This window comes from Ranitomeya variabilis, chromosome 2, assembly GCF_051348905.1.
Source record: "Ranitomeya variabilis isolate aRanVar5 chromosome 2, aRanVar5.hap1, whole genome shotgun sequence".
Classification (NCBI taxonomy): domain Eukaryota; kingdom Metazoa; phylum Chordata; class Amphibia; order Anura; family Dendrobatidae; genus Ranitomeya; species Ranitomeya variabilis.
The window spans coordinates 48857682-48883724 of record NC_135233.1 but is presented as its reverse complement, the minus strand read 5'-3'; the positions used below and the strand labels follow the sequence as shown (position 1 = coordinate 48883724).

General features: G+C 44.6%; 1 protein-coding gene across 1 annotated transcript in view; it reads right to left on the bottom strand.

Moving 5' to 3' along the window:
- Positions 1-26043, bottom strand: part of PLEKHH2 (pleckstrin homology, MyTH4 and FERM domain containing H2) — a 220612-nt gene that overhangs the window by 90956 nt on the left and 103613 nt on the right. The window contains exons 4-6 of the mRNA XM_077282384.1: positions 9436-9585; positions 5128-5211; positions 2144-2225 (exon numbers count right to left, since the gene is read on the bottom strand). Coding sequence (XP_077138499.1) covers positions 2144-2225; positions 5128-5211; positions 9436-9585 — 316 coding nt within the window. The remainder of the gene's footprint in view (positions 1-2143; positions 2226-5127; positions 5212-9435; positions 9586-26043) is intronic.

The window sequence follows — 26043 nt, the reverse complement described above, 5'->3', positions numbered from 1 at the left end:
TGCTGCATGCGCCACATATGCCAGCATATGAAGAGTTTATTCTGTTGCATCCATGGGGCATTATTGTTGACGTATTTGCTTGCAGTCTAAATTATCTCTTTAAATATCTACAGTCGTGGACAAAAAAAAGTTTTGAGACTGACACAAATTTGGGTTTTTAAATAGTTTGTTGCCCCAGTATATTTAGATCTATTAGTGGGATGATTCTGTGCTTACTGAAGTACAATTATCACCATTTCATATGTTTTAAACTTTTACAGACAAATATATCAAGTTCATGGAAAGGCTCAAAAGTTACAGTGTTGACTCTTATTTTTCAACACTTCTATCCTTCACCCTGACAGCAGGGGTCAAATCCTGACTCTTGACAGCTCATTCTTGTCTAACCCACTTTTTGAGAGTTGACCACAGGCTCTCAATTTGATTGACAACTGAGGAGTTTCCAGCGGGGGGCTGTAATGGGCGCAGCTGGATGGAAGCCTCCACATGACTGCGTTGCCAAGGGGAGGAGGTAGAAGTCAAATAAAAACAAAGGGTGTACTGGGATTGGTGGAGTAATGGAGGGGGGCGTATTAGTAGGACGAAGAGGCGGGGGCTAGGGAGAAAATGCGCGGGAAACGGCAGTACCGCATTGTCAGAGGAAGTAAGAAGCCCACCCACCCTCCCTTTTTTGTGTTGGTTGGGGCCTCCCCCAATTTTTTCGGAGGTGGGAAGGTGGTGTTAGAAGGTTTTGTTTTGTTTTTCTCCTTTGTTTTTGTTTTCCCTTTCAGGTCCAGTCTGGGAGGTGGAGTTAGTTAACATTGTCACAGTGGCGGGTTGGTGGGGGGTTGCGTTCTTGGAGTTGATGGTGATGTTTTATGGGGTTGATCTGGCTTTTGTTTACGGGCTCTGGATGGGGAGTTTACCTAGGAAGCTTTGGGGCTTGTTTGCCCAGAACGGGTGACTTGGTGCCCTCGAGCTGGTGGTTACGGCTGAGGGTAAAAAAGTGTTTGGTTTAAATTTTTGTGGAGGCTTTCTGCCTATTGTGAGCCAGATTTTTTAGCTCCAAGAACCCTCCCCTCAAGTTTTTACATATGTAACTGTATACATGTTGTTATTTATGTAATTGTTTGTTAATAAAATGGCCACTGTGGCCAATTTATCCAAAGAAATTAATGTGTTTTGTTTTTAATTTTAATGATTGGCAAGCGGAGGTTTATGTGGCATGTTAGTGGGGGTGGTGGATTCCTTACGGAGAAGACCCAGTCTTGGCGATACGCGGTCAAGGCTAGGGAGCCAAAATGTCAATGTTTTGATCACTGAGCCATTTAGTTATCACTTTTGCCTTGTGACATGGTCTCCATCATGCTGGAAAAAGCTTCATTCATCACCAAATTATTCCTTGGTCGTTGGCAGAAGTTGCTTTTGGAGGATGTTTAGATCCCATTCTTTATTCATAGCAGGGTTTTTAGACAAAATTGTGAGTGAGCCCCCTCCATGGATGAGAAGCCCCAACACATGAATGGTCTCAGGATGCTTTACTGTTGGCTGACACGCACCAAACTCATGGTAGAGGTCAGTTTTTTTTCTCCAGACAATCATTCTTTCAAACATCTCAAACATTCTGAAGGGGGCTTCATCAGAGAAAATAACTTTACCCCAGTCTTCTGCTGTCCAATCTGTGAACTTCCTGCAAGTTATTTTATCTGATGAAGAGGGCAGAAAAACAAAAACACATCAATTGTGAAAAACTCCAAGTAAGAATGGGTGGTCATCAGGCAGGATTTAGCCCAGAAGCTGATATCTACCGGGGCGTTTTACAGACGTCTTGAAAAGTAAGGGTCAACACTGTTAATATTGAGTCTTTGCATAAACGTGATGTGTTTGGCAATAAATGTTTAAAAACATATGAAATGCTGTTAATTGTACTTCAGGAACCATAGAAAACTCTGACTAAAAGACCTAAAAAGGCTTAAGCAGCAATCTTTGTGAAAACCATAATTTGTGTCAGTCTCGAAACCTTTGGCCACGACTCTACATGTGGGCAAGGGCCAATGTGAATGAACAAGTTCTCCATGCAATGCTGTGAAGTCATTCAGAACTACAGTATATGCCCTGAATACAGAATAGTAAGTGATAGAAAAAGTGCAAATATTGCTATTACCTTGTGTTCTGGAACGTAGGGAAATGATCTCCTCACTGAAACTTTTGTTGATAAACCTGAGATTTTGATTCTCAATTTCCAGCTGAATAACGTACATAGATTATGTAGAGAAGTCAATAAGATGCGTAAATTACATATGATATAGATTACATAAATATTATAAAACCGAACAGATACATAGATTGTTGGTGCAGTTGGTTAAAATTCACCCAGTAGCCACTCAAATAGGATAGCCATTCTGCTCACTGATCCAGCTTTCAGTAGAATATTTCACCACTCCCTCAAACCTTACACCCATAAACAACACCCAAAAAAGAGGTGCACATATTTTTTGCAAACCACCCAGAAAATAACTAGAGTGAAGACAAACTTTAAAAGATGCCGGGGCTCAAGTCGCACAGGAGACAAGTTGGGCAGTCGAATCCTCGACGGCTTCTCCCCACCCTCTGTCAGTGACTGACAGGTCTCTCCTTATACACGCACACAGAAATAGACTGTTAGTCAAGGGGAGCAGGTGACAGCTTCTAAAGTATGCTTTTCTTTGAAACACAGCAGCATATAAAAATCGAACATACCTGGCTGAAATCATACATCCAGTGTCTGATACATGTTGCTGGGCAGTATCAGTGGTCAGGTTCCCTGTAAAGGACTTGCTTAGACAGGCATAATACCTATACAATGGCATGTAAAAGTTTGGGCGCCCATGGTCAAAATGACTGTTATTGTGAACAGTTAAGCAGGTTGCAAATGAAATTATCTCTAAAAGGCCTAAAGTTAAAGATGACACATTTCCTTTCTATTTTAGGCAAATATATATTCATCTTTTACATTTTAAAAATTACAAAAAGGAAAATGGGCTAATGCAAAAGTTTGAGCATCCTGTATGGTTAGTACCTAGTTGCACCCCTTTTGCAAGTATCACAGCTTGTAAATGCTTTTTGTAGCCAGACAAGTCTTTCAATTCTTGTTTGAGGGATTTTCATCCATTCTTCCTTGGAAAGTTCTTCCAGTTCTGTGAGATTCCTGGATCGTCTTGCATGCGCTGCTATTTTGAGGTCTAGCCACAGATTTTCAATGATGTTAAAATCAGGGGACTGTGAGGGCCATTGTAAAACCTTCAGCGCGCACCTTTTGAGGTAATCTATTGTGGATTGTGACGTGTGTGTTTAGGATCATTATCCATTTGTAGAAGCCATCTTCTTTTCAACTTCAGCTTTTTTACAGCTGGTGTTATATTTACATCAATAATTTATTGAATCCATTCTTTCTTCTACCTGTGAAATGTTCCCCGTGCCATTGGCTGGAACACAAGCCTAAAGCATGATTGATCCACCCCCATGCTTAATGGTTGGCAAGATATTCTTTTTCTGAAATTCTGTGCCCTTTTTTCTCCACACATACCTGTGATCATTGTGGCCAAATAGTTCTATTTTAACCTCATCAGTCCACAGGACTTGTTTCCAAAATGCATCAGGCTTGTTTAGATGTTCTTTTGAAAGATGCTAAATTTCATGATGAGGACACAGGAGAGGTTTTCTTCTGATTACTCTTCCATGAAGGCCATATTCATAAAGGTGTCTCTGAACAGTAGAGCAATGTACCACAACTCCAGAGTCTGCTAAATATTTCTGAAGGTCTTTTGAAGACAAGTGGGTGTTCTGATCTGCCTCTCTAGCAATACTCTCGCTGAAATTTTGCTTGGTCTGCCAGATCTTATCTTGACCTCCACTGTTCCTGTTAACTGCCATTTCTTAATTAATAATAATAATAATAATAATAATAATAATCTTTATTTATATAGCGCCAACATATTCCGCAGCGCTTTACAGTTTCAAACACAACAGTCATAAGTAACAACGTTAACAATACAATAATTAAAGCAAAAAAGACGACCCTGCTCGTGAGAGCTTACAATCTACAATGAGGTGGGGGAGATACAAAGTACAGGTGTGTATTTACAATGATGTATTTACAATGATGGTCCAGCCATCTTCAGGGGGTGATGGACAGATGGAGATAGTGAATGGGCTACACACACACAAACATAAAATGACTTTGATTAGTGAACGTGGTAGGCCGCTCTGAATAAATGTGTTTTGAGCGAGCGCCTAAAACTATGCAAATTGTGGATGGTCCTAATTATATTATATTTCAAACTGAGAAAAGGGCAACTTGAAAACGCCTTACTATCTTCTTATAACCTTATCCTGCTTTGTGGGCCTCCTCATTTCATTTTCACAGTGCTAGGCAGCTCCTTAGAAGAACCCATGGCTGCTGTTTTTTGGCAGAAGGTTAGAGGAGGCTGGGTTTTTATAAAGCTGGGAAATTTACATCCTCTGGCCTTTCCTAACGATGATAGTGAACAAGCCATAACACTAACAGGCTAATTAAGGTTTGAAACCTTGGTCAAAGTTATCTGAGCACACAAATCTCCAAGGGTGTCCAAACCTTTGCATCTGCCCTTTTTCATTTTTGCAATTTGCAAAATGTAAAAGATGAAAATATATGCATATTTTTTTGATGAAAATAAAAAGGAAATGCGTCATCTTTAATTGTAAGCCTTTTAGAGATCATTTCATCTTCAACTTGCGTAAGTGTTCACAATAACAGTAATTTTGACCAGGGGTGCCCAAGCTTTTACATGCCACTGTATTTAATGATCCTTATTTGAGATGTAACATCCAGACCCGACAAATAGTTCTGCTGAACCGAACTTGAGGCATCAAACGAATTTATGGAGAATTGCTGATGTACTCTGTGTCCCAGTCCTAATTCATTGTAAAATCCCTAAACATTCTAACCACTCTTTATAATAACCATCAGTCATGACAAAATTTGTTATAGTTATTATTCTAAAACTGACATCGGATCTTCAGTAAATACTGTAGCTGTGTTGTAAAGTTCTAGCACTAAACCATGTAGAAATATTTTACTTAGTTTTACCATTATGTAAAGTTAAAAGGAAGAGTTATCCTGTTACCTACCTCTCGCAGCTTTCCCGTCACCCAGTCTTTAATCTTCGCAGCTTTGTCTTCTATGATTTTTGCTTCTTGTATCCGTACTTGTTTCTACGACAGTAAACATAAATGAATATCACATTAATAAAACTGCCATTGCTAGGGTACATTTTAATACACAACATAATGTAGGATAAAATATCAATATACGATAAAGTAAAGCAAAGCCTGCGCAAATATTTTTTTGTAGTTTTTTTCGACTCTAATGATGGATGATGATTGCTGTTGTGACTGGGAATCTATGGCCACAGCCATGCCAATGCTTTGGAAACCATTCCCTCTCCACACTGATTTCCGGGAGGTTCTTGAGAGGCTTTAGTTGAGTTTAAGGGATTTGCTAGTTTTTCTGGAGGTCCGTTGGGTCTCCTCTTATTTCAGGAGCCTTACAGATGTTCCAGGAGAATAGATTGTTGTAAATATGTTGTGCAAAAGAAGAGTTTTTGATTCTTTCTGTCCAATTAATGTGTGGAGAGTTTTCTATTTTAGCTCTGCTGTTTCTGCTGAAGGTCTGACCATCTCCTGGTCACCAGGACTCTCCACGGGCACTCTTCACCTTCTACTACAAAGTTTGCCACCCATCTACACCCTCTTGGCCAAACCTATTTGAATGGAGATAGGAAGATATCATTTTCAGGTTAGGCCTGCTTCACACCAGCATTCAGAGTTGCGTTTTTCTGTTCTGTTTTCTGTTAAATCAATTTAAAAACTGTGGAAAATTGACATGTACCATGATGGACACCAACAGCACCATATGGACCCTACTGATTACACCGGGAGGTTGGTTTCCAGGAAATTGGTACTTGCCACACTTTTTCTTCCTATGAAAATGATGGAACTTGCAACTCAGCCAAGTTTGAACCTAACTTTTTCGAGCAGAGGGTCCTTCTACAGCTGCCCACTAGGTATTTTCATGGTGAGAAAACACTAAGGATAGCAAAATGTAGGAGATATTTGACCATACTGTGTCTTTCTTGTCTTCCTCCTTCCTCTTTATCTTTTCTATCTCTTCGTTCACTTCAACTGAGTTTTATCACAGAAAATGATTTGTGTTTCATACTTTCAATATAAATGTATCTATAAGATGTAACTGTATACGCTTTTTCGCCATCACTATTAATTCCAGATGTCTCTTCAAGCCAGACAGACACTGGATTTTATTTCATATTGGTCTTTGTTAGCACTCTCCACCTGTTATTCGAGATTTACATCTAATATATAAAGCTGAATGTGTGTATGTGTGTGTGTATGTATGTATGTATGTCCGGGATTGGAATCTGAACCGTCGCAGCTACAGCCACAAAATTTTGCACAGTCACACGTCTGGACCCCGAGAGCGTCAAAGCTATGTTGTGAGGTGAAATTTTAACCCCGCGCTTTCCAATTCACCAAACAATTTTGCCCCTATCTACATAATGGGGAAAAAATGAAAGGAAAAGTGTTGGAGGCAAATTAACAGCTGCCAGATGTGAACAAGGGGGACTTAAAGAATGAGAGCGATGGCGCCAAAGAGTATATACTGTACAGTTGCTAAGGTGGGGCCCCGACATGGGATAATCACCACACCACCATGGGGATATGAACACACACACAAAATGCGCCACACACTACCACGTGCTCGAACACATATACCACCCTCAGCGCACATTTCACCACACATACACCAACCTCGCCACATAAAAGTCGAAACACAAAAGTCGCCGCTCAAAACTCGCCACGCGCAAAACTCTCCACATGCAAAACTCGCCACACGTGCAAAACTCACCTCATGTAAAACTCGCCACACGCAAAACTTGCACACGCGGAAAAATTGCCACATGCACAAAAGTTGCAACACATGCAAAAGTTGCCTCACACAAAACTTGCACATACTCAAAAGGCACCACACATAAAACTCGCCACGCGCAAAACTCACCATGCGCAAAACTTGCTGCACACAACTTGCTACACTAACCTGTCACATGCAACTCGACACACAAAAAGTTGCTACACGCATGTCGCCACACAAAACTCATCTCACAAAAGTCGCTACATGCATGTCGCCACACGCAACTCAACACACACAACTTGACACACGAAACTCGCCCTAAAACACACACAAGTCTGGTATTATCCTTCAAAAATAAAAATCTGATTAATAAGCAGACAAACTACAAGAGCAACAAATGTACCATATAGGAATCCGGCAGCTGTCAGTCACATGACCAGTCTATTATGTGTATGTGTGAGCTAATATATACTGCCAGGGGGTGGGCTTACTGTTGGCTGGGGATTTATCAGGCTGCCAATTTAGCTTACAAATACTGAGGTAAAAATACTGACCAAATAACGTGTGAACGAGGTCTAATACAGGAGGAGATGACATACAGATATATACTATATACAGGAGGAGATGACACACAGGTATATACTATTTACAGGGGAGATGACACACAGGTATATACTATATACAGGAGAGATAACACACAGGTATATACTATATAGAGGAGGAGATGACATACAGGTACATACTACATACAGGAGGAGATGACATACAGGTATATACTATATACAGGAGGAGATGACACACAGGTATATACTACATACAGGAGCAGATTACCTACAGGTATATAGTATATACAGGAGGAGATGACATACAGGTATATGCTATGTATAGGAGGAGATGACACACAGGTATATACTATATACAGGAGGAGATTACATACAGGTATATACTATATATAGGAGGAGATGACATACAGGTATATACTATATACAGGGGAGATGACATACAGGTATATACTATATACAGGAGATGACATACAGGTGTATACTATATACACTCACTGGCCACTTTATTAGGTACACCTGTCCAACTTCTTGTTAACACTTAATTTCTAATCAGCCAATCACATGGCGGCAACTCAGTGCATTTAGGCATGTAGACATGGTCAAGACAATCTCCTGCAGTTCAAACCGAGCATCAGTATGGGGAAGAAAGGTGATTTGAGTGCCTTTGAACGTGGCATGGTTGTTGGTGCCAGAAGGGCTGGTCTGAGTATTTCAGAAACTGCTGATCTACTGGGATTTTCACGCACAACCATCTCTAGGGTTTACAGAGAATGGTCCGAAAAAGAAAAAAAATCCAGTGAGCGGCAGTTCTGTGGGCGGAAATGCCTTGTTGATGCCAGAGGTCAGAGGAGAATGGGCAGACTGGTTCGAGCTGATAGAAAGGCAACAGTGACTCAAATCGCCACCCGTTACAACCAAGGTAGGCCTAAGAGCATCTCTGAACGCACAGTGCGTCGAACTTTGAGGCAGATGGGCTACAGCAGCAGAAGACCACACCGGGTACCACTCCTTTTAGCTAAGAACAGGAAACTGAGGCTACAATTTGCACAAGCTCATCGAAATTGGACAGTAGAAGATTGGAAAAACGTTGCTTGGTCTGATGAGTCTCGATTTCTGCTGCGACATTCGGATGGTAGGGTCAGAATTTGGCGTAAACAACATGAAAGCATGGATCCATCCTGCCTTGTATGGAGCATCTTTGGGATGTGCAGCCGACAAATCTGCGGCAACTGTGTGATGCCATCATGTCAATATGGACCAAAATCTCTGAGGAATGCTTCCAGCACCTTGTTGAATCTATGCCACGAAGAATTGAGGCAGTTCTGAAGGCAAAAGGGGGTCCAACCCGTTACTAGCATGGTGTACCCAATAAAGTGGCCGGTGAGTGTATAAGGGAGATGACAAACATGTATAAACTGAGGTGAAAATGAGAGGTGTGAGGTGAAAATGAAAAGGTGTGAGTGCAACATGAGAGGAGTGAGGGAAAATAGTGGAGTGATCGGAAAATGACAGATGTGAGGTCGAAATGACAAGTGTTAGGGGGGAATGAGAGGAGTGAGGGGGAAAATAGGAGGAGTGAGGGGGAAAATGAGAGGTATGAGGGAGAAAATGAGAGATGTGAGGGGGAAAATGAAAGATGTGATGGGGAAAATGAGAGGCGTGATGGGAAAATAAGAGAAGTGAGGTGCTATAACTAACCACAGATATTTACTATGCCCAGGCAACGCCGGGCTCTTCAGCTAGTTTTCAATAAAAGTTATTGAACCATAAATATGTGAACTATTACACAAAGACGTGAAGAATGTCCTAATTATTGTCCTCCATTATCTCGACTTGTCAGTTTTGTATCGTACTTGTATTCTACTGTTTCCGGTTGTGGTTCACCAATAAACAATGTATTTCGAAAAAAAAGGACAAAATATTGATTACAATGTAGGGCGTTTTCACCTGTTCTTCTAGCTCTTGCTCCAAGCACTGGATTATTTCATCCTTCTCCTGTACTAATACTTCCAGTTCTTGACTCTTCTTGTACCATCTCATCTCGGATTCGCTGGTGTGCACATCGGCAGCTTTTAGCTTTTCTTCCATAATCTGAACCTATATGAAACACAAGTGTCTTTAAACCCTTGAATAAAGAAAGATGCTGAAGTAGCTCTCCTCTGCAAGGAAGACAACTGTATCTATCGTCACACAAGTCAATATCCAACCCATATAAGAGCCTTGAAACCTGACCCAAATTGGCTCATATCCTTACAGAAGGAGAGTACCCCCTCATAGGTAGTGTACTGTATACCTAAAGAAGTATGCAGCTAAAACCTGGATTATTTCTGGATTATATTTTTCAAAGCTTAGATTTATTTTCTAGCCAATATTAAAGGGAACCACTCATGCTGTCTAAATGACTGGAAGCATGTATCAGAGTCTGGTACAACGATTTCCGCCTGGTATCCTCCTGCATTTCCAGAGAAAATGGACCTTGAAGATCCAACTGTCTCTTCCCAGCGCCGCTCTAGGTGATTGACAGGTGTATCCCTTAGTAGATTTGTGAAAGATCTGTCAGTCACTGAAGCAATGCTAGGAAGAGCCAGCTGGAGACGGCTCCGGACTAGTTTCATCTCTGGATATAGTCTTTAAAGGACCGTACATTTTCTCTAAAATTTTGAAGTGTTTCATTAAAAAATATACCTGGCGGCAATCGTGCAACCAGGATCTGATTTATTCTGGCCGCAGTTTAAGCAGCATGAATCAGATGACAAGTTAAATAGTAACCATAATGATACTTATAGGAGCTTGTGAGTCCTTGGCTGAAGAACCGTTACCGAAGAATTAGTTCAAAGATATAATTCTCCGTGTATTGAGAAGAGAAGTTACATTTTGTAAGCTGCTTCCATATTTCTGGACATTTCTTTTGCCAGGTCTTCCCCATCAATGTTTATCTTCAATTATTTAATTTGGTTTATAGACATAAAAAATATCACATAATAATAATAAAATAAAATAATAAATTTCAATAAAGAAGATTTAATAGAATTGCACCATTAAACAAGACATCAGGCAGATATCAGCACAGAACAAACTGTCCATCAACAACCCTGGTTTCAGTGGGTTGGTATTTTCCTGAAGCTTGACAGTAGGCATGGTCGGGCATTATCTTTTTATTGTAAATCCATTGAGCCAAGAAAAAAAAAAAGAGAAAACCTACACTATCTCTTAATCCCCAAGGTATCTACTATTAGCGTATGTGAAATAATTAACAATTAGTATTTTATTCCTTACTAATTCCTATGGTAATATAATATTGTGGGTTACTTATTTTCGATTGAAGGGTCTATGAAAGATGTTCAATATCATGGTCAGGAGTAAAGCTGACCAAGACATATTAGAAAACGGAAGCTTAAAAGTAAAATTGCAGTGTTCCCCTGGACATCTGTCAGGGTGTCAATAAATATGTCTGGAGGCTTTATATCTATTTTGTGGAATCTCATAGTAGTAAACCTAAATATGTCCTTTTAAAGTCATAGTGAGCGTCCATTGCATGTGTTGCCTGTCCTGTGACATTCCTCAAATAAGCATTTAATTGTTTATCTGGAGAGAGAAGTTTACAGAGATCGACTATTTGGACTAAGAAAAGACATTCATTGTCCGAGGAGCTGTCAGCAATGGCATGAGAAGAGACAGATTGCCGCTACTGTGTGGCCGAATTTCGTCAATGAATATGGACTTTTTTGTATTTATTTTCTCTCACTTTTGCTGTTTTTTATTCTCCCAATTCATTATTTGTGATGCACCAATTCTGTGCCATTTTGAAGCTCTTTCCCACTTTTCATTTTGTTAATTAGTGTGGTCGTAGCTGCACGTTCTAGATGTCTTCATTTAATTTGTTACTCAAGTCTTTTCTTGTGTCAGTGTATTCCACTACCTCCCTAGCGTATTTTTAGAAGTCTTCACGCGGTTGAAGACTACCGTAATATGTCACATTTTAAAATATTGTACAACTTTAAACTGAACTTGAGCAGAATTCATCAACTATCGTGCAGAATGTTGATGAATTTAGCACATAATCTGTCAAAGCAAACAGAAAGACAAGACAAAAAAAAAGACTTACAAAAAACCCATGCAAATGATGAATCGGGGACTGTGATTTTAGTCAATTTCCCAACCCTTCTCCATTGTTGAGAGATAATCTAAATTTTTTGAATATTATATTCCTTAAACAACCTCTACAGGATGAGTGATAAAATTTGGGGTACAATCTTAGAGACACCCACAATCACAAAACTGTGCCAGTGCTCTGGTGGTCTCACCATCAGCCACATAACAGCTGAGAACACCGATTGACTGCTACAGTCAGGAAACAGATGGGTGGGATATGGGATGGCATCCCATTCATTAGCCACCTAAACATTGGAGCAATCACGTCATAAATGCCCATGTGACCATATAGGCCGGTGATATGTTATATCGGAGATGTCATCACCTCTGGTTCCAGCAGAGACAATAGGAGAAACTAGGGAATAGTAAGTAATGGATATTACTTTATTTTATAGTGATCCCAAATGTTGAAAAGTCCTGGAAAACCCCTTTAAGTTTCAACTCTGGACTTCTCCTAAACAAGGATAGATAATAATCACCTTTAGGGCTTGTGCATATTTTTGATCCAAGTGCGTTCCGAAAAAAACATCTGATCCCATTCCGACCAATGTTACTCTATGTGGCCGTGAATATGTCTAACTTTTTCCACAAATCGAGTTGGTCCAAGGAAACGTTCACAGCCTGGAACCAATGGATCCAATTATCGGATTCCACTCGGCCATGACTCCGCTCACCGACTCACAGAATGGACAAGATGGGGACTTTTTTTTTTCCATCTTCTCCTCATGTGAGAATATCGGATCCCACTGTGATCACACTCTGCATTTTTGGCCTGTTCTCTCGACTGAGAGAAAATATACTGGTGTGATCTGGCCCCAGCCTTAGAGGGGGTGATGTGACCATAGACATTATGTCTTACAGCCAGAATTCTTCTTTAACGGCTCATCCAGATGTCTGTGCAAATCGGTCCTCAATGCATATACTGGACTGGCCGCGGGTCTTCTGACACATCAGGGTCTTCTGACACATGTGTGACGGCTTCGTGAATTTCTATAAGCCGGTCACGATTGGGTCGGGAGAGCAGCGGCTAGTCTGTGCATTTCGGTCCAATCTCAGAATGATTTGCACGGACCTCTGGATCATTGAATAATCCTAGGAAAAGTTTTCACCCAGTCTCTGATTTCATTCATGCGAAATAATCCTCTGAATATTCAATGGGGACGACATTGTGATGTTAAATGCTTCCAACTGACTGCTTTACATTAGGTGTGAAGTCACCTGGCTACATCAGGAAGCCTCATCACTCCTTAAATGTTCATCAGGGGCCACTTATTCCCATTACAATTAGTCATGGAAGTGAAGCATCTGCTGTCCATGTGTACTGTGCTCAGAAGACTTTACCTTCAACAACATCACGGGGATAGGACAAGGTGACGGAGCTTCTCCATTAATGCACAACACATACCAAAATTGTATCCTGAGCGGCAGGTCATGAGGACTGTGTCACGAAAACACTGCTCAAACATTAACTATCACCCATTAAATAACATATGGAAAATCACTCTGACGATGCCAAATCCTCCTGAAGTGCCCAACTGCAAATAACTTGGAATTTACATTAAAAAAACATGGCGTGTCACTTTTTTTAAAAATGTGTCACTTGCCGTAAATATATAATTTTACCTGGTGTAAATGCTGCTGATCTCCTGAATGTGGCATCAATTTTCTTTTGTTCCTGCGCTTCGCCGTTACTAAGATATGGCCCCCAACTTCCCTGTATGTAAACCTAGTATTTTTAGCCAAGTAGGTTTGGTCCTCAACTTTTCGCTATGTGAGTCCTGTTAAAGAAAGCAGCATGATGTAGGGACAGAGACCCTGATTCCAGTGATGTGTCAATTTGTGGTCTGCATGCTGTCATTTAGATAAAATCACTGTTTAATCTGATGCAGATCTAGCGGAGCTCTGTATAACCCCGCCCACACCACTGATTGGCAGACTTCTGTGTACACTGTACAATCACTGGTGGGGGCGGAGTTACACACAGCAGTTGACTAGGAGGCACGAGACACCTAGTCCTGTAGTGATAATCTCCTGCTAATAAAACACTGATTTCATTGAAACAGCTACACCCAGACTAGTAAGTAACACATTGCTGGAATCAGATTGTCTGCCCCTACATCATGCTGCTCTCAGATTACGCTGCAAAAATCCTGTTCATAGTTTCCCCTTAACATGTCCCTCTAAGCATATTCCTGCAGTTGTATACTCCAAATCTTAGTACCTACAGAAAGTGAACCAGGGAAAGACAACTCGGAAATCAGTAACATGGTTATGAGCCCCCAAGTTTAATTGATCTGCATGGGGAGAGGAGGCAAGCTCGTCAGATCCGATCCCTCCAAAAATCAACTGTAGCGAGTACTGCTGGAATAGTGTCAGAATACACAGTTTATCTTAACTTCTAGAAATTACATAAAGTTGTCAAATAAGTTATGGAATATTTTAAAGGAAAAGTTACATTGGTCACTGGGGTCAATTTATGTCTTTCCTGTAGGGGGCATACCCAACATGCAAACTAAAACCTTTACTGACTTATCCTCCTAGCGGAAATATAAACATTAGGAGAACTCCAAGTTATTAGCATGGTAGTTAGCTAAGATCTAATTACTATACTTTACATTACTAACGACTGTTTAGCTCCAGACCTTTAATTAACCGCTACCGCAAAATAACCAGAGGAAGTTCCTCCATCTGCATCTCATAATGACTAGGGCCTGGGAGTTCACATAAAGCCGCAGTTTGATCATTCATCTGTCCATCCTTCCTTTCTATGCACCTTATTCTTTGTTATGGTGAAGCTTAATATTGGCCTGGTGTGATTCACAGATTTCCCACAAAGAACTTACATGACATTGTCCATTTTGTGCCACCAATTAGCATAAAACCCACAATCTTATTCACACATAAAAATGCAAAAACTGTGATTCTACATAGTGTCAACGCAGAACTCGATACCATGGGGTTAAGGGAAATGGGCAGCACAGTGGCTCAGTGGTTAAGCACTGCAGCCTTTCAGAACTGGGGTCCTGGGTTCAAACCCCACTAAGGAGAACATCTCAAAGGAGCTTGTATGTTCTCCCCGTGTTTGTGTGGGTTTCCTCCGGGTTCTCCTGTTTACTCCCACACTCCAAAGACATACTGATAGAGAATGTAGATTGTGAGCCCCAATGGGGACAGTGATAATGTTTGTAAAGAGCTGCAGAAGTGAATAAAATAAATAAATCACATTATAACTTTATAACACTGTGGCTTGTGATTGGCTGATTAGTCAGGTAACTTGAATGTCATCAGAGAAACATCCAATCTTGTAACATTCTGCTCCTTGGTTTGTGCTGGATCCAGAAGGTGATGATAAGTGAGTATGCGGAGCTTTGGGATGTGGGGGTGCTGGCCCTCATTAAAAAGATCAGTCGTGCAATGCTCGATGGGAGAACAACATGTAAATTAGATTTATCCCATAATTTCTCAGTTGGTTTCAAAACTAGAACCCCCAACCCTGCAAGGCTATGTGTTAACCAGTAAGCCACAGTGCTACCCAACCTGTTTGGATCCACTAGAAAAAATATTTGACCCCAAAATTTTACTTAGATGTTAATTTGTTAAAGCATACCAATTATTTGTGGTGAAATCAGGGGAGAGGAACTTTCTCTGATCACCGCGTTAATCTGGATAACACCCTATTACCCTTTCCTTGTTCCCTTGCCATTCCCTTCTCATATACAGCACACATAGAAATGAGGCTATCCCGCTCCCCTGTCTTTCCGTAGCACACTTTCAGTAGCAATAACAGGAAGAACATTACAGTGTAACTGTGAATCCAGCACTGGCATAACATTAAAAAGTAGTATATTATCTCTGTGTCTTTCTCCAGTACCCTGTCCAGTCCCCTTTCCATAGACTTTTGTTGGTAACATGTAAGTTGGTCCTTCAGTGAGTTGCGTTCAATTTATCTCTTGAGACAGATTCTAGCAGTACTCTTAAATTAATAATCAGTTCTGCAGTTGAGTAAAAAAATTGGCTCATGTAATGCTGCTGCAGTGCAATATAGCGCAACCTCCACCAGGGGATGCTGGTGAGGGAACAGAGGTTGCACACACAGTGTAACATCACTGAGCAGCAGCACAAGTGCCACCAAGTGGCAAAAGAGTGGTCAGACGAGCCGAGTCAAAAACCATCAGGACAAGAAGTACCAGAGGTCAAAGCAATACACGTGGTCAAATACAAGACAGAAGTCAGAGCCAGATAAGAGCAGATATAACTGAGATGAGAGACAGTAAAACAGGTCAGGAGACAAGCAGGGTCACATACCAAGAGGTCCAAGAACAGGGAGGGAACACTAAGACAAAGTAGGATGGCAGGAAAAGGAAGTCACGGGAACAGAATACATGGGCAGAGGACAAAACCCGGTATCAAAGGATCAGCTGCTCTAGCCTGGGAGCATGAACTATCACTGACATAGGTCTGCAGGCACAGCAGACTGAAATAGCCACACTGAAGCCAAAACAAGGCAGAGAAGGTTAACCCCAGCATGGCCAGACCGGGGAGAGAATAACAAGAAACAAACCTCGGCCTGGATCATGACAGCTCAGAATTGGAGATAGGAGAATATTTCTGTTGCAGGATATATTACAACGTTTCTTATATTCACATGTAATATTGATGTATGCAGTGTTTGCTGAAACAGTGACTCTTTAAGCTGTTAAGATGCTTCAAGTATTCAGAATTTATTGAGAAACGAACACTTTGCAATAGATCAAAAATGGAAAATTAGGATAACTTACTCTCACCATACATTTGTTGTTGAAGTTGTGCACATTTCTATAGCACCAAGTAAAAGTTTGCAATTAAAACCCATAATTAATTAATTTTATAGAATCCGTACAGCAGGAGAGTCATGGCAATAATACAGTCCTGCAGAGATGATTATTTACTGCATTGAAAAGGCCCATGACAGCCTCCCCGAATCTGTCAGCAGCTCAGCTCTCATCTGTCAAAACAATGGAAATTTGCCCAGCTGCCCCCAACACTCTTTCATAAATTGTCAATCACAAATAATTAAGGGGCAATTCCGTGCACAGTTGGTATTATCGGTAATACAGTTATCTTTTGGGGGGCTAAGTGGTAAAAACACTTCTAAAAACAAACAGTTATAAATGCTCTTTATTTAGTGGGAAATTAACTTTTTCTGGAACAATCACAAACTGTTAAACTTCCTTAAAGGAGTATTCCGGTTTCAGAAAACCCCTGTTCCCTGACTTCAATTTGTTTTTAAAAAAGCAAATTGAGCTTTGCCACCAATCCCAGGTCCACAGTCAAGTCACCGCCGCTGCTCCCGCTGTTTGTTAATGTCAAGAGCGCTGCAGCCAATACCCGAGCTCAGCTTCTCTGAGCAGCTCTTTCCACATTGAGCCGCTAAGAGCCACTGAGTTCAGTTATCTCTCTCTTTGCAAGACTCATACTCCTGTGCATAACTTGGACAGCCTTTCATCCAGTTTCAAACCCCAAGATAATGCTTTCTCCACACATAAGCCATAAATAAAACTGTTCATAAAGATGCAGAACAGAAGAACATTCAACCTATTCTGTAACCAACAGAACACAAAGACTTGGGTGTCGGATCCATCGCAGTCAGATGACATTGCAAGACCAGTTGCCTTCCTTAACCTAGGTTTAGGAAGAACCTCTCTGTGGTCAGTCATCAGCATAGGCTACCACGCACCACATGCTATATGCCAAAAGCACCAAAACTGCTGATCTCTAGAGCAGGGGTGGACAGTTCATTTTTCCAAGGGGCCATATCATAGACTATGACTGTTGTGGAGCGCTGCACCAACTTTCCGAACTTAATTCGGCTTATTATTTTTGCTTTATATTCATTTTTAGCACATAATATTGAGCAGAATTAAGTATGGTGACTTGCTGCTACTGCTAAGACATGGTACGAAAAGGCTTATTGTAACCTGTATTCATACATGTAGCAGCAAATCAACACCATATAATTCACTGGTATTTCTAAAGTTTGTATAAAGCAGTAAATTATACAACTCCTGTTATGCAGTCCTTGTTCTTTCATCAAGAGCTCCCAACACAGTAAGATGCCCTCACAGTCCCCACACACAGCAAGATGTCCCCACATAATATGATGTCAACACATAGCTCCTAAAAAGTAAGAAGTTACCTGAAACAGTGAGATCTCCTCACAAAGCCCCCTACATAGTATTATGTCTCCACACAGCCTCACTACCCTGCATTATGTCTTCAAACAGCCACCTTGCACAGTATTATGTCTCCACACAGCCACCATGCAGAATAATGTCCCCACACAGCCACCACGCAGAATAATGTCCCCCACACAGCCACCATGCAGAATAATGTCCCCACACAGCACTCATGTGCAGTATGATGTCCCTCACACTGACCCCATGCACAGTATGATATCCCTCACACTGACCCCATGCACAGTATGATGTCCCCCACACTGACCCCATGCACAGTATGATGTCCCTCACACTGACCCCATGCACAGTATGATGTCCCTCACACTGACCCCATGCACAGTATGATGTCCCTCACACTGACCACATGCACAGTATGATGTCCCCCACACTGACCCCATGCACAGTATGATGTCCCTCATGCTGATCCCATGCGCAGTATGATGTCCCCCACACAGCACCCATGCACAGTATCATGTCCCTGTAAGGAGTTAAAAGCACTAGAAGAGTCTGGGGGCGGTTACCTTCTCGGCTCTGTGCCCGGAACTATTGAGCTGAGCTGCAGGTTCCCTAGGGGGAGACTGGTAGACTGGGACAGAAGGGAAGCAGCCAGAGGGCGGGAAAGGGACGCACGCAGGGGACAGAACAGTTTGCAGAGCAGCGTGCAGAGCCGTGTGCAGAACAGTGTGCAGAACAGTGTGCAGAGCCGCGTGCAGAACAGTTTGCAGAGCAGGGTGCAGCTGCGCTCCAGAAGAGAGAGAGAGACTGCCCAGAGAGACTGCCCAGAGAGACTGCCCAAGAGAGACTGCCCAGAGAGACTGCCTCTTGTGAGTACATAAAAGCGGACTCGGCTGTGATTGGAGAGGGGCGCTTTGAGACCCGTTTAGAGACTACTACACCCTAGTCCCCGCGGTATCAGTACAGAGACTTAACAGCACAGAGACTAACAGTACAGAGACTTAACAGCGCAGAGTGCCTGTTTTCCCGGCACTGAGACAACAGTGCAGAGCCCTGATTTCCTGCTGTGCTGTAAAAGTTAAAGACTCAGAGCCTGTGTATATCACATTGACTCCCTAAACCCCAGGCAGCAGGCTCCCAGAGACTACTCTGCCCACGGACAACAGAGGAAAGACAAGTGCCGCTGTTTCTCGGCGCCTCCGTTGGACAAGACGACCCTCCAAGCAAGTCCTCATCAGACTGATAAGTGCTCTTTTCTCAAGAAGTCCTGCTTAATTCTTTTACATCGTTTAACTCCCATATTTTTGGCACTGTTGCATTGTTAGTTATTTTCCATTGCTTCCTCCCTGCGAGGAGAACCCTATTCCTGTTATTAAACCCCTCAACTGTTGGTCTGTCTGTTCCGTGGTGACATACTCAGTACCTGCCTGTTATTATATTTGGCGTAGTCGGCAGGATGTCACACGGTAGCGCGGATAGGGCAGACCAAGCAGCTGGGGAAGCTCCCAGGTCTAGCATTTCCCTGGGAGCCATGTTGAATAATTTGCCAAAGTTCACTGGGAACAATGTAATGTTGTGGAGCTGGACAGAGCGTATCCGGGGAATGATGCGGATGCACCCCATGACACCAGCCCTGGAGGCAGAAATTGCATTGATGGCCCTGGAGGGGGAGGCGCGGGATTCTGTCATGCATAGGTCCCCCCGGGAGAGAGATACCCTGGACAAAGTGCTGCGCATACTTGAGGAGACGCATGGGGACCCCACTGACGTAGGGGAACTCCGCATGCGACTGTTTCACCGGGTACAACGGGAGGGGGAGTCCGTGACCCAATTCATGAACGCCCTACAGGAGCTTCACACTGCTATCAGACGGAAGGACGGTGTAGGGGTTGGGTCAGTTGATGTGGTGCTCAGAGATCAGCTAGTGACAGGACTGCGTGACGCAATGATGAAACAGGCACTGCGAGAGCGCATGCGAGTAAAGCCAGACATGACTTTCTCTGAGGTTGGCAGTGAGGCGCGTGTGCGAGAACAAGAACAGGGAGTGACGGGGCTGGTGGGAAGGGTGCAGAGTGGGGAGGTAACCGCCACCGCAGGCAATATTCCCCAGTGGGTGGAGGACCTGAGAATGGAGATTAGACAGGTCCGTGAAGAAATGGCAGCCTCCAGAAGAACTGCGGCAGAGGGGCCCGGCCCTCTAGTGCGAGACAGAGAAGCTGCCCCCCGAAGGGTGGGTGAAACTACCAGGAGGAGAAGCCCTCTTACATGCTACACTTGTGGAGAGACAGGCCACATTGCTCGATGGTGTCACCGGCGGAGCCGACCATCCCCGCATCCTCCTTTAAACTAGGTGGCTTTGAGCTTGAGGGGCGCCGCTCAGAGCGTGAAGAACAGAGGAGGAGGAGTAAAAGTCCCCACAGCCTTGTTTCCACGTGCCCTCTGGTCTGGGCAGAAATCAATGGAAGAGCAGTGCGATGATTGATAGACACCGGTTCACAGGTGACCACCATGCCTGAGAGATATTTCCGCCATCACTTCACAGAGGCGCTACGGCCCGAATGGGGCCCTGTGATCAAACTTATGGCAGCCAATCACTTGCCCATCCCGGTCGCAGGGGTGGTATGGATGAACATAGAGGTCTGCGGAAAAGACCTCGGGAGGAGAGGAGTGGTACTGGTGGATGGAGAGGTAGCTAAAGACCATACCGTGACCCTGGGCATGAATGTGTTAAAAGACCTCGGAAGCCTTGTTTTCAACGAGTCCCCGGAACAGTTCCTACAACAATGGAGCGACCAAACCCCCCAGAGAAGGGTCTTCCAACAACTGATACGAACCGCCCAGGTCCGGGAAGCCTACAGCGATGGGAAGGAACTCGGCAAAGTCGTCGCCCCCGCATCAGTCAATCGAGTGTTGCCCCCTGGGCAGACAGTGCTTCCCCTGCCCGTACGAGCTGGCATCCCGCTGGAGGGGGTTGAAGTCCAAATTGAGCCCAGCAGAGCCGACCAGCTGCCGTCAGGAATAGTGGTCGCACGGTCCCTGGCTACCGTGCAGAATGGAACTGTCCTTGTGCGCTGCATCAATTTGGGGGAGACGGATACAACTTTGCCCCCTAGAAGCGAAGTCGCTCAAGTCCTGGGCCTTCCAGACGAGTTGGTCCCCACTGAGGCGGTACAGCTAACAGCAAGGCCAGAAGATCCATGGCTGGTGACCGTTAAAGCGGAGGCAGCTCCGGATCCCAGATTACTGCAAGAAGGGCGCCAGATACTAGAACGCATGAGGGCGGAGCTCTCGGAACTTACTCCGCAGCAGGTACCTCAGGTAGAAGCTGTATTGGGGAAATTTCAGGATGCATTCGCCAAAGATGAAGATGACTTTGGACGTACCACGGCCATCACCCACGAGATACCCACCGGGGATGCGGCACCAATCCGGGAACGGTACCGCCAAATACCCCCACAGATGTACCAAGAGGTGAAGGGAATGCTGTCACACATGCTGAAGAAGGGAGTTATACGTGAGAGTCAAAGCCCATGGGCTGCCCCTATAGTCTTGGTGAGAAAGAAAGACGGGTCCCTGCGGTTCTGTGTGGACTATCGGCGGCTCAACGCTTGCACAGTGCGGGACTCGTACCCACTGCCCAGGATAGAGGAGTCCCTGACGGCACTAGGGAATGCCAGATATTTCTCCACATTAGGCTTGGCTAGCGGCTACTGGCAGGTGCCCATGTCTGAGCAAGACCGAGCCAAGACGGCTTTCATCCTTCCGATGGGACTGTATGAGTTCGACCGGATGCCCTTCGGCCTAGCAAACGCCCCAGGAACATTTCAGCGACTCATGGAGAGATGTCTGGGAGACCTGAACTTTGAAGCCACTTTGATCTACTTGGATGATATCATCGTCTTTGCCCCCACCTTTAAGGAGCATCTGCAGAGACTAGAGCAAGTTCTGAGTCGGCTACAGAAGTATGGCTTGAAAGTGAAACCCCAGAAATGTCACCTCCTCCGCACCGAGATTGAATACTTGGGACACATTGTCTCCGCTGAGGGGGGTGAGGCCTTCCCAGGAGAAGATCGCTGCGGTACAAGAGTGGCCAACTCCAAAAACGGTGAAAGATGTGCGTGCGTTCCTGGGACTCACGGGATACTTCAGACGCTTTGTAAAAGACTTTACCCGCCTTGTCAATCCACTCCTGGAGTTGTTGAGGGGAGTGCCCTATTGCGCCAAAAACCGGAACATACAGTGGGGGAAGCATCAGGAGGAGGCATTCTTGGCTTTGAAGAAGGCTTTGACGGAGGCCCCCGTGCTGGCCTATGCTGACTTCACACAACCGTTCATCTTGCACACTGATGGGAGCCTGCAGGGCCTCGGGGCCGTACTGTCGCAGATGCAGGATGGGAAAGAGCGCGTCATCGCATACTCCAGTCGGTCTCTGCATGACTCAGAAAGAAATCCAGAAAACTACAGTTCATTCAAGCTGGAGTTGTTGGCGTTGGTGTGGGCAATGACTGAGAAGTTCGCGGAATATCTGGCTGGCTCAGAAGTTCATGTACGCACTGATAACAATCCGTTGGCCCACCTCGAGAATGCCAAGTTAGGCGCCCTAGAACAACGTTGGGTAGCCCAAATGGCCAAGTTCCGATACAGAATTTCGTATAAAAGAGGAGCTGAGAATGTACATGCGGATGCCCTCTCCCGAGTAAACTATCGCAAACCAGCACCCAGCCAGGATGAAGAACTGGAAGATGTAGAGGTTCCAGGTTTTGGAGAGACTGCCAGGACGGTGGCAGCGGCGCGGGAAATTGAACAGGAAGAGGCCTGTGTGAATTTGCTGGAGCAGCCCCGCGATGAGTGGGTCCGAGTGCAGCAGGAGGATCCGGAGCTAGCTCAGTTGAGAAGATGGGTCGTGTCTGAACAAATGCCCAATCGACATGAGAGGAGGTCCATGTCACCTGAAGTACTGAAGATGCTACGCCAGTGGGAGAGGCTCGAGTTGCGGGATGGTATCCTGTACCGGAAAGTATTCCTGCAAACAGAACTCAGTCTTGTATGGCAGACGGTGATTCCCTCGTCCTTGATAGACCAGGTGGCTACGGAAGCACATGAGAAAGGAGCACACTTTGGGCCAGAAAAGACTTTCCAGTGGTTACAGCGCCTATTTTATCACCCCCACTTAAGGAACATTGTGGATAAAGTATGTCAGCAATGCAGAAGTTGTGAGCTGGTCAAACCACCAGAACAACGAGCTCCCACAGAGACGGTGAGGTCAGGGAATCACAAGGTTTTTGGTAGGAAACACTGTATGTAGGTCAACCTCAAGAATACCATCACCAACCCTCTCTCAATCCGCCATGTCCACCACCACCACCACCGCTTGTTCCACCATATGCAGCTCTCCAGTCCAGCTCACCCTACAAGAGACTCTCATTAGGAAAAGAAAGTACTCATCCTCTCATCCGCGTACACAGGGTTTGAACGCCCACATTGCAAGACTAATCTCGTTAGAGATGATGCCCTATCGGTTGGTTGAAAGTAAAGCTTTCAAAGCCCTGATGGCCTACACAGCACCATGCTGTGACCTACCCAGTCGACACTACTTTGCGAGAAAAGCCATCCCAGCCCTCCACCAGCATGTCAAAGACCGCATTGTCCATGCACTGAGGCAATCAGTAAGTAGAAAGGTGAACCTCACAACAGATGCATGGACCAGTAGGCATGGCCAGGGACGTTACGTGTCCATCAGGGCACACTGGGTTAATGTGGTGGATGCAGGGTCAACAGTGGACAGCCATAGTGGGACAGTTCTGCCTAGCCCACGGTCTAGGAAACAGGCTGTCGGCGTTCACCACCCCTCCTCCTTTTCCTCCTCCTCCAGAAGCGAAAGCTCGTCTACAGAGCGCAGTCGCAAGACCACTCCATCCGCAGCTGCCAGTGTTGCACACGAGGTGTCCCATTATGGAACAGCTAGTGGTAAGCATCAGCAGGCTGTGTTGGAAATGAAGTGTTTGGGGGACAACAGACACACCGCGGAAGTACTGGCCGAGTACTTGCAGCAAGAAACTCAGTCATGGCTGGGCAGTGTACATCTTGAGGCAGGCAAGGTAGTCAGTGATAACGGAAGGAATTTTATGGCTGCCATAGCCCTTTCAGAACTGAAACACATACCTTGCCTGGCTCACACCTTGAAGCTGGTGGTGCAGTGCTTCCTGAAAAATTATCCGGGGTTACCAGCCCTGCTCCTGAAGGTGCAAAGACTTTGCTCGCACATCCGCCGGTCGCCCGTACACTCCAGCCGTATGCTGAACCATCAGCGATCGCTGAAGCTTCCCCAGCACCGCCTAATAATTGACGTTGCAACAAGGTGGAACTCCACACTGCACATGCTTCAGAGGCTGTGCGAACAGAGGCGTGCTGTAATGTATTTGTGGGAGGATACACATACACGGGCAGGCAGTTGGATGGCAGACATGGAGTTGTCAGGTGCAGTGGTCGAAGCTACAAGACCTCTGTCAAGTCCTTCAGTGTTTTGAGGAATGCACACGGCTGGTAAGTGCAGACGACGCCATCACAAGCATCCCACTAATGCGTCTGCTGATGCAAAGTTTGACGCACATTAAGGAGCAGGCGTCAGCCATTGTCTGCTCAGGGAACTCTCCTGGACGAGGTGGTGGACGAAGAGGAGGAGGAGGAGGATGATGGGGATGAATATTTATGGGAGGAGGATGCTTCTCAGGGGGCAATAGAAACTGGTGGCGTTGCAAGGTCAGGTACAGGGTTTTTGCGGGAGACAAGTGATGTTGATATGCAAGAAAGTGCTCCTCAACCCAGCACAAGCAGTGAATTGACACCTGGAACATTGGCCCACATGGCTGAGTATGCCTTGCATATCCTAAAAAGGGACCCCCGCATTATCAAAATGATGACCGATCACGATTACTGGTTGGCCTGCCTCCTGGATCCACGATATAAAGGAAAATTACAAAATATCATGCCACATGAGAACCTTGAGCAAATATTGGCTACCAAACAAGCAACTCTTGTAGACCGTTTGGTTCAGGCATTCCCAGCACACAGCGGCGGTGATGGTTCTCACACGAGCTGTAGGGGGCAACATGGCAGAGGTGTTAGAGGTGCACAAATCAGAAGTGGCGTTGGACAGAGGGGTTTTATGACCAGGTTGTGGAGTGATTTCGCAATGACCGCAGACATGACAGGTACTGCTGCATCGATTCAAAGCGACAGGAGACTGCATTTGTCCAGTATGGTTACGAACTATTTTTCCTTCCTTATTGATGTTCTCCCTCACAGGTCATTCCCCTTTGATTACTGGGCATCTAAAATAGACACCTGGCCTGAATTGGCAGAATATACATTACAGGAGCTCGCTTGCCCTGCTGCTAGTGTGCTATCAGAAAGAGTCTTCAGTGCAGCTGGTTCAATACTGACCGAAAAAAGGACACTTCTGGCTACCCGAAATGTTGATGATCTAACCTTCATTAAAATGAACCAATCATGGATTTCAAATTATTTTGCCCCACCTTCCCCTGCTGACACGTAGCTTACTTAAAAAGTTTCTTGCTTTTGGCCTCCTCTTACTGACTGCTTCAATTCCTCCATTTGCAGCTGCTGAATGTCCACCATAGGCCATTTTTTTACCTCCCTAAATGGACTGACTCCCCCCACAGGGCCGTGGTCACGACCTAGCGCAAGCACCCATGTGAGTGCCGTTTGCCTGGACAGGTGGGTGTGCCCACTCTTGGGCGACGGCACTGGCACAGGGTCCCTCATAGTACAATGAAGTGTCTCTGATGGTGGTGGTGCACAACCAACGTCAGACACACCGTCGTAATATGAGGGGCCCTGCGCCAGTACCGCCGCCCACGAGAGAGTGTTCCCCCCCTGGTCGAACAGTGCTCTACCACTTGCAATGCTTACCCCTCCCTGCTCCACCACAGTGTAGTCTGTGCTGATATATCCTTCAATGGCACTGCCAATACAAATTTGTTGAGATGATAGATGATAGTAAAAATATACAGGGGCCCTGGCCTCCATTTAGACCAGTTAATACTTTGCGCCAACTACCACTGCCTGCTACTCAGCAGAGGAGCCACCCCTGTACCTAGCTATGCCACCTGTTTATTTATGAAAATTTTTTTGGCAGATATTTACCTCACTTTATTATTTTGGCCTACTAACTGTGTCAGCCACTCCTTTATTGTTGTCCTCCACTGAACAA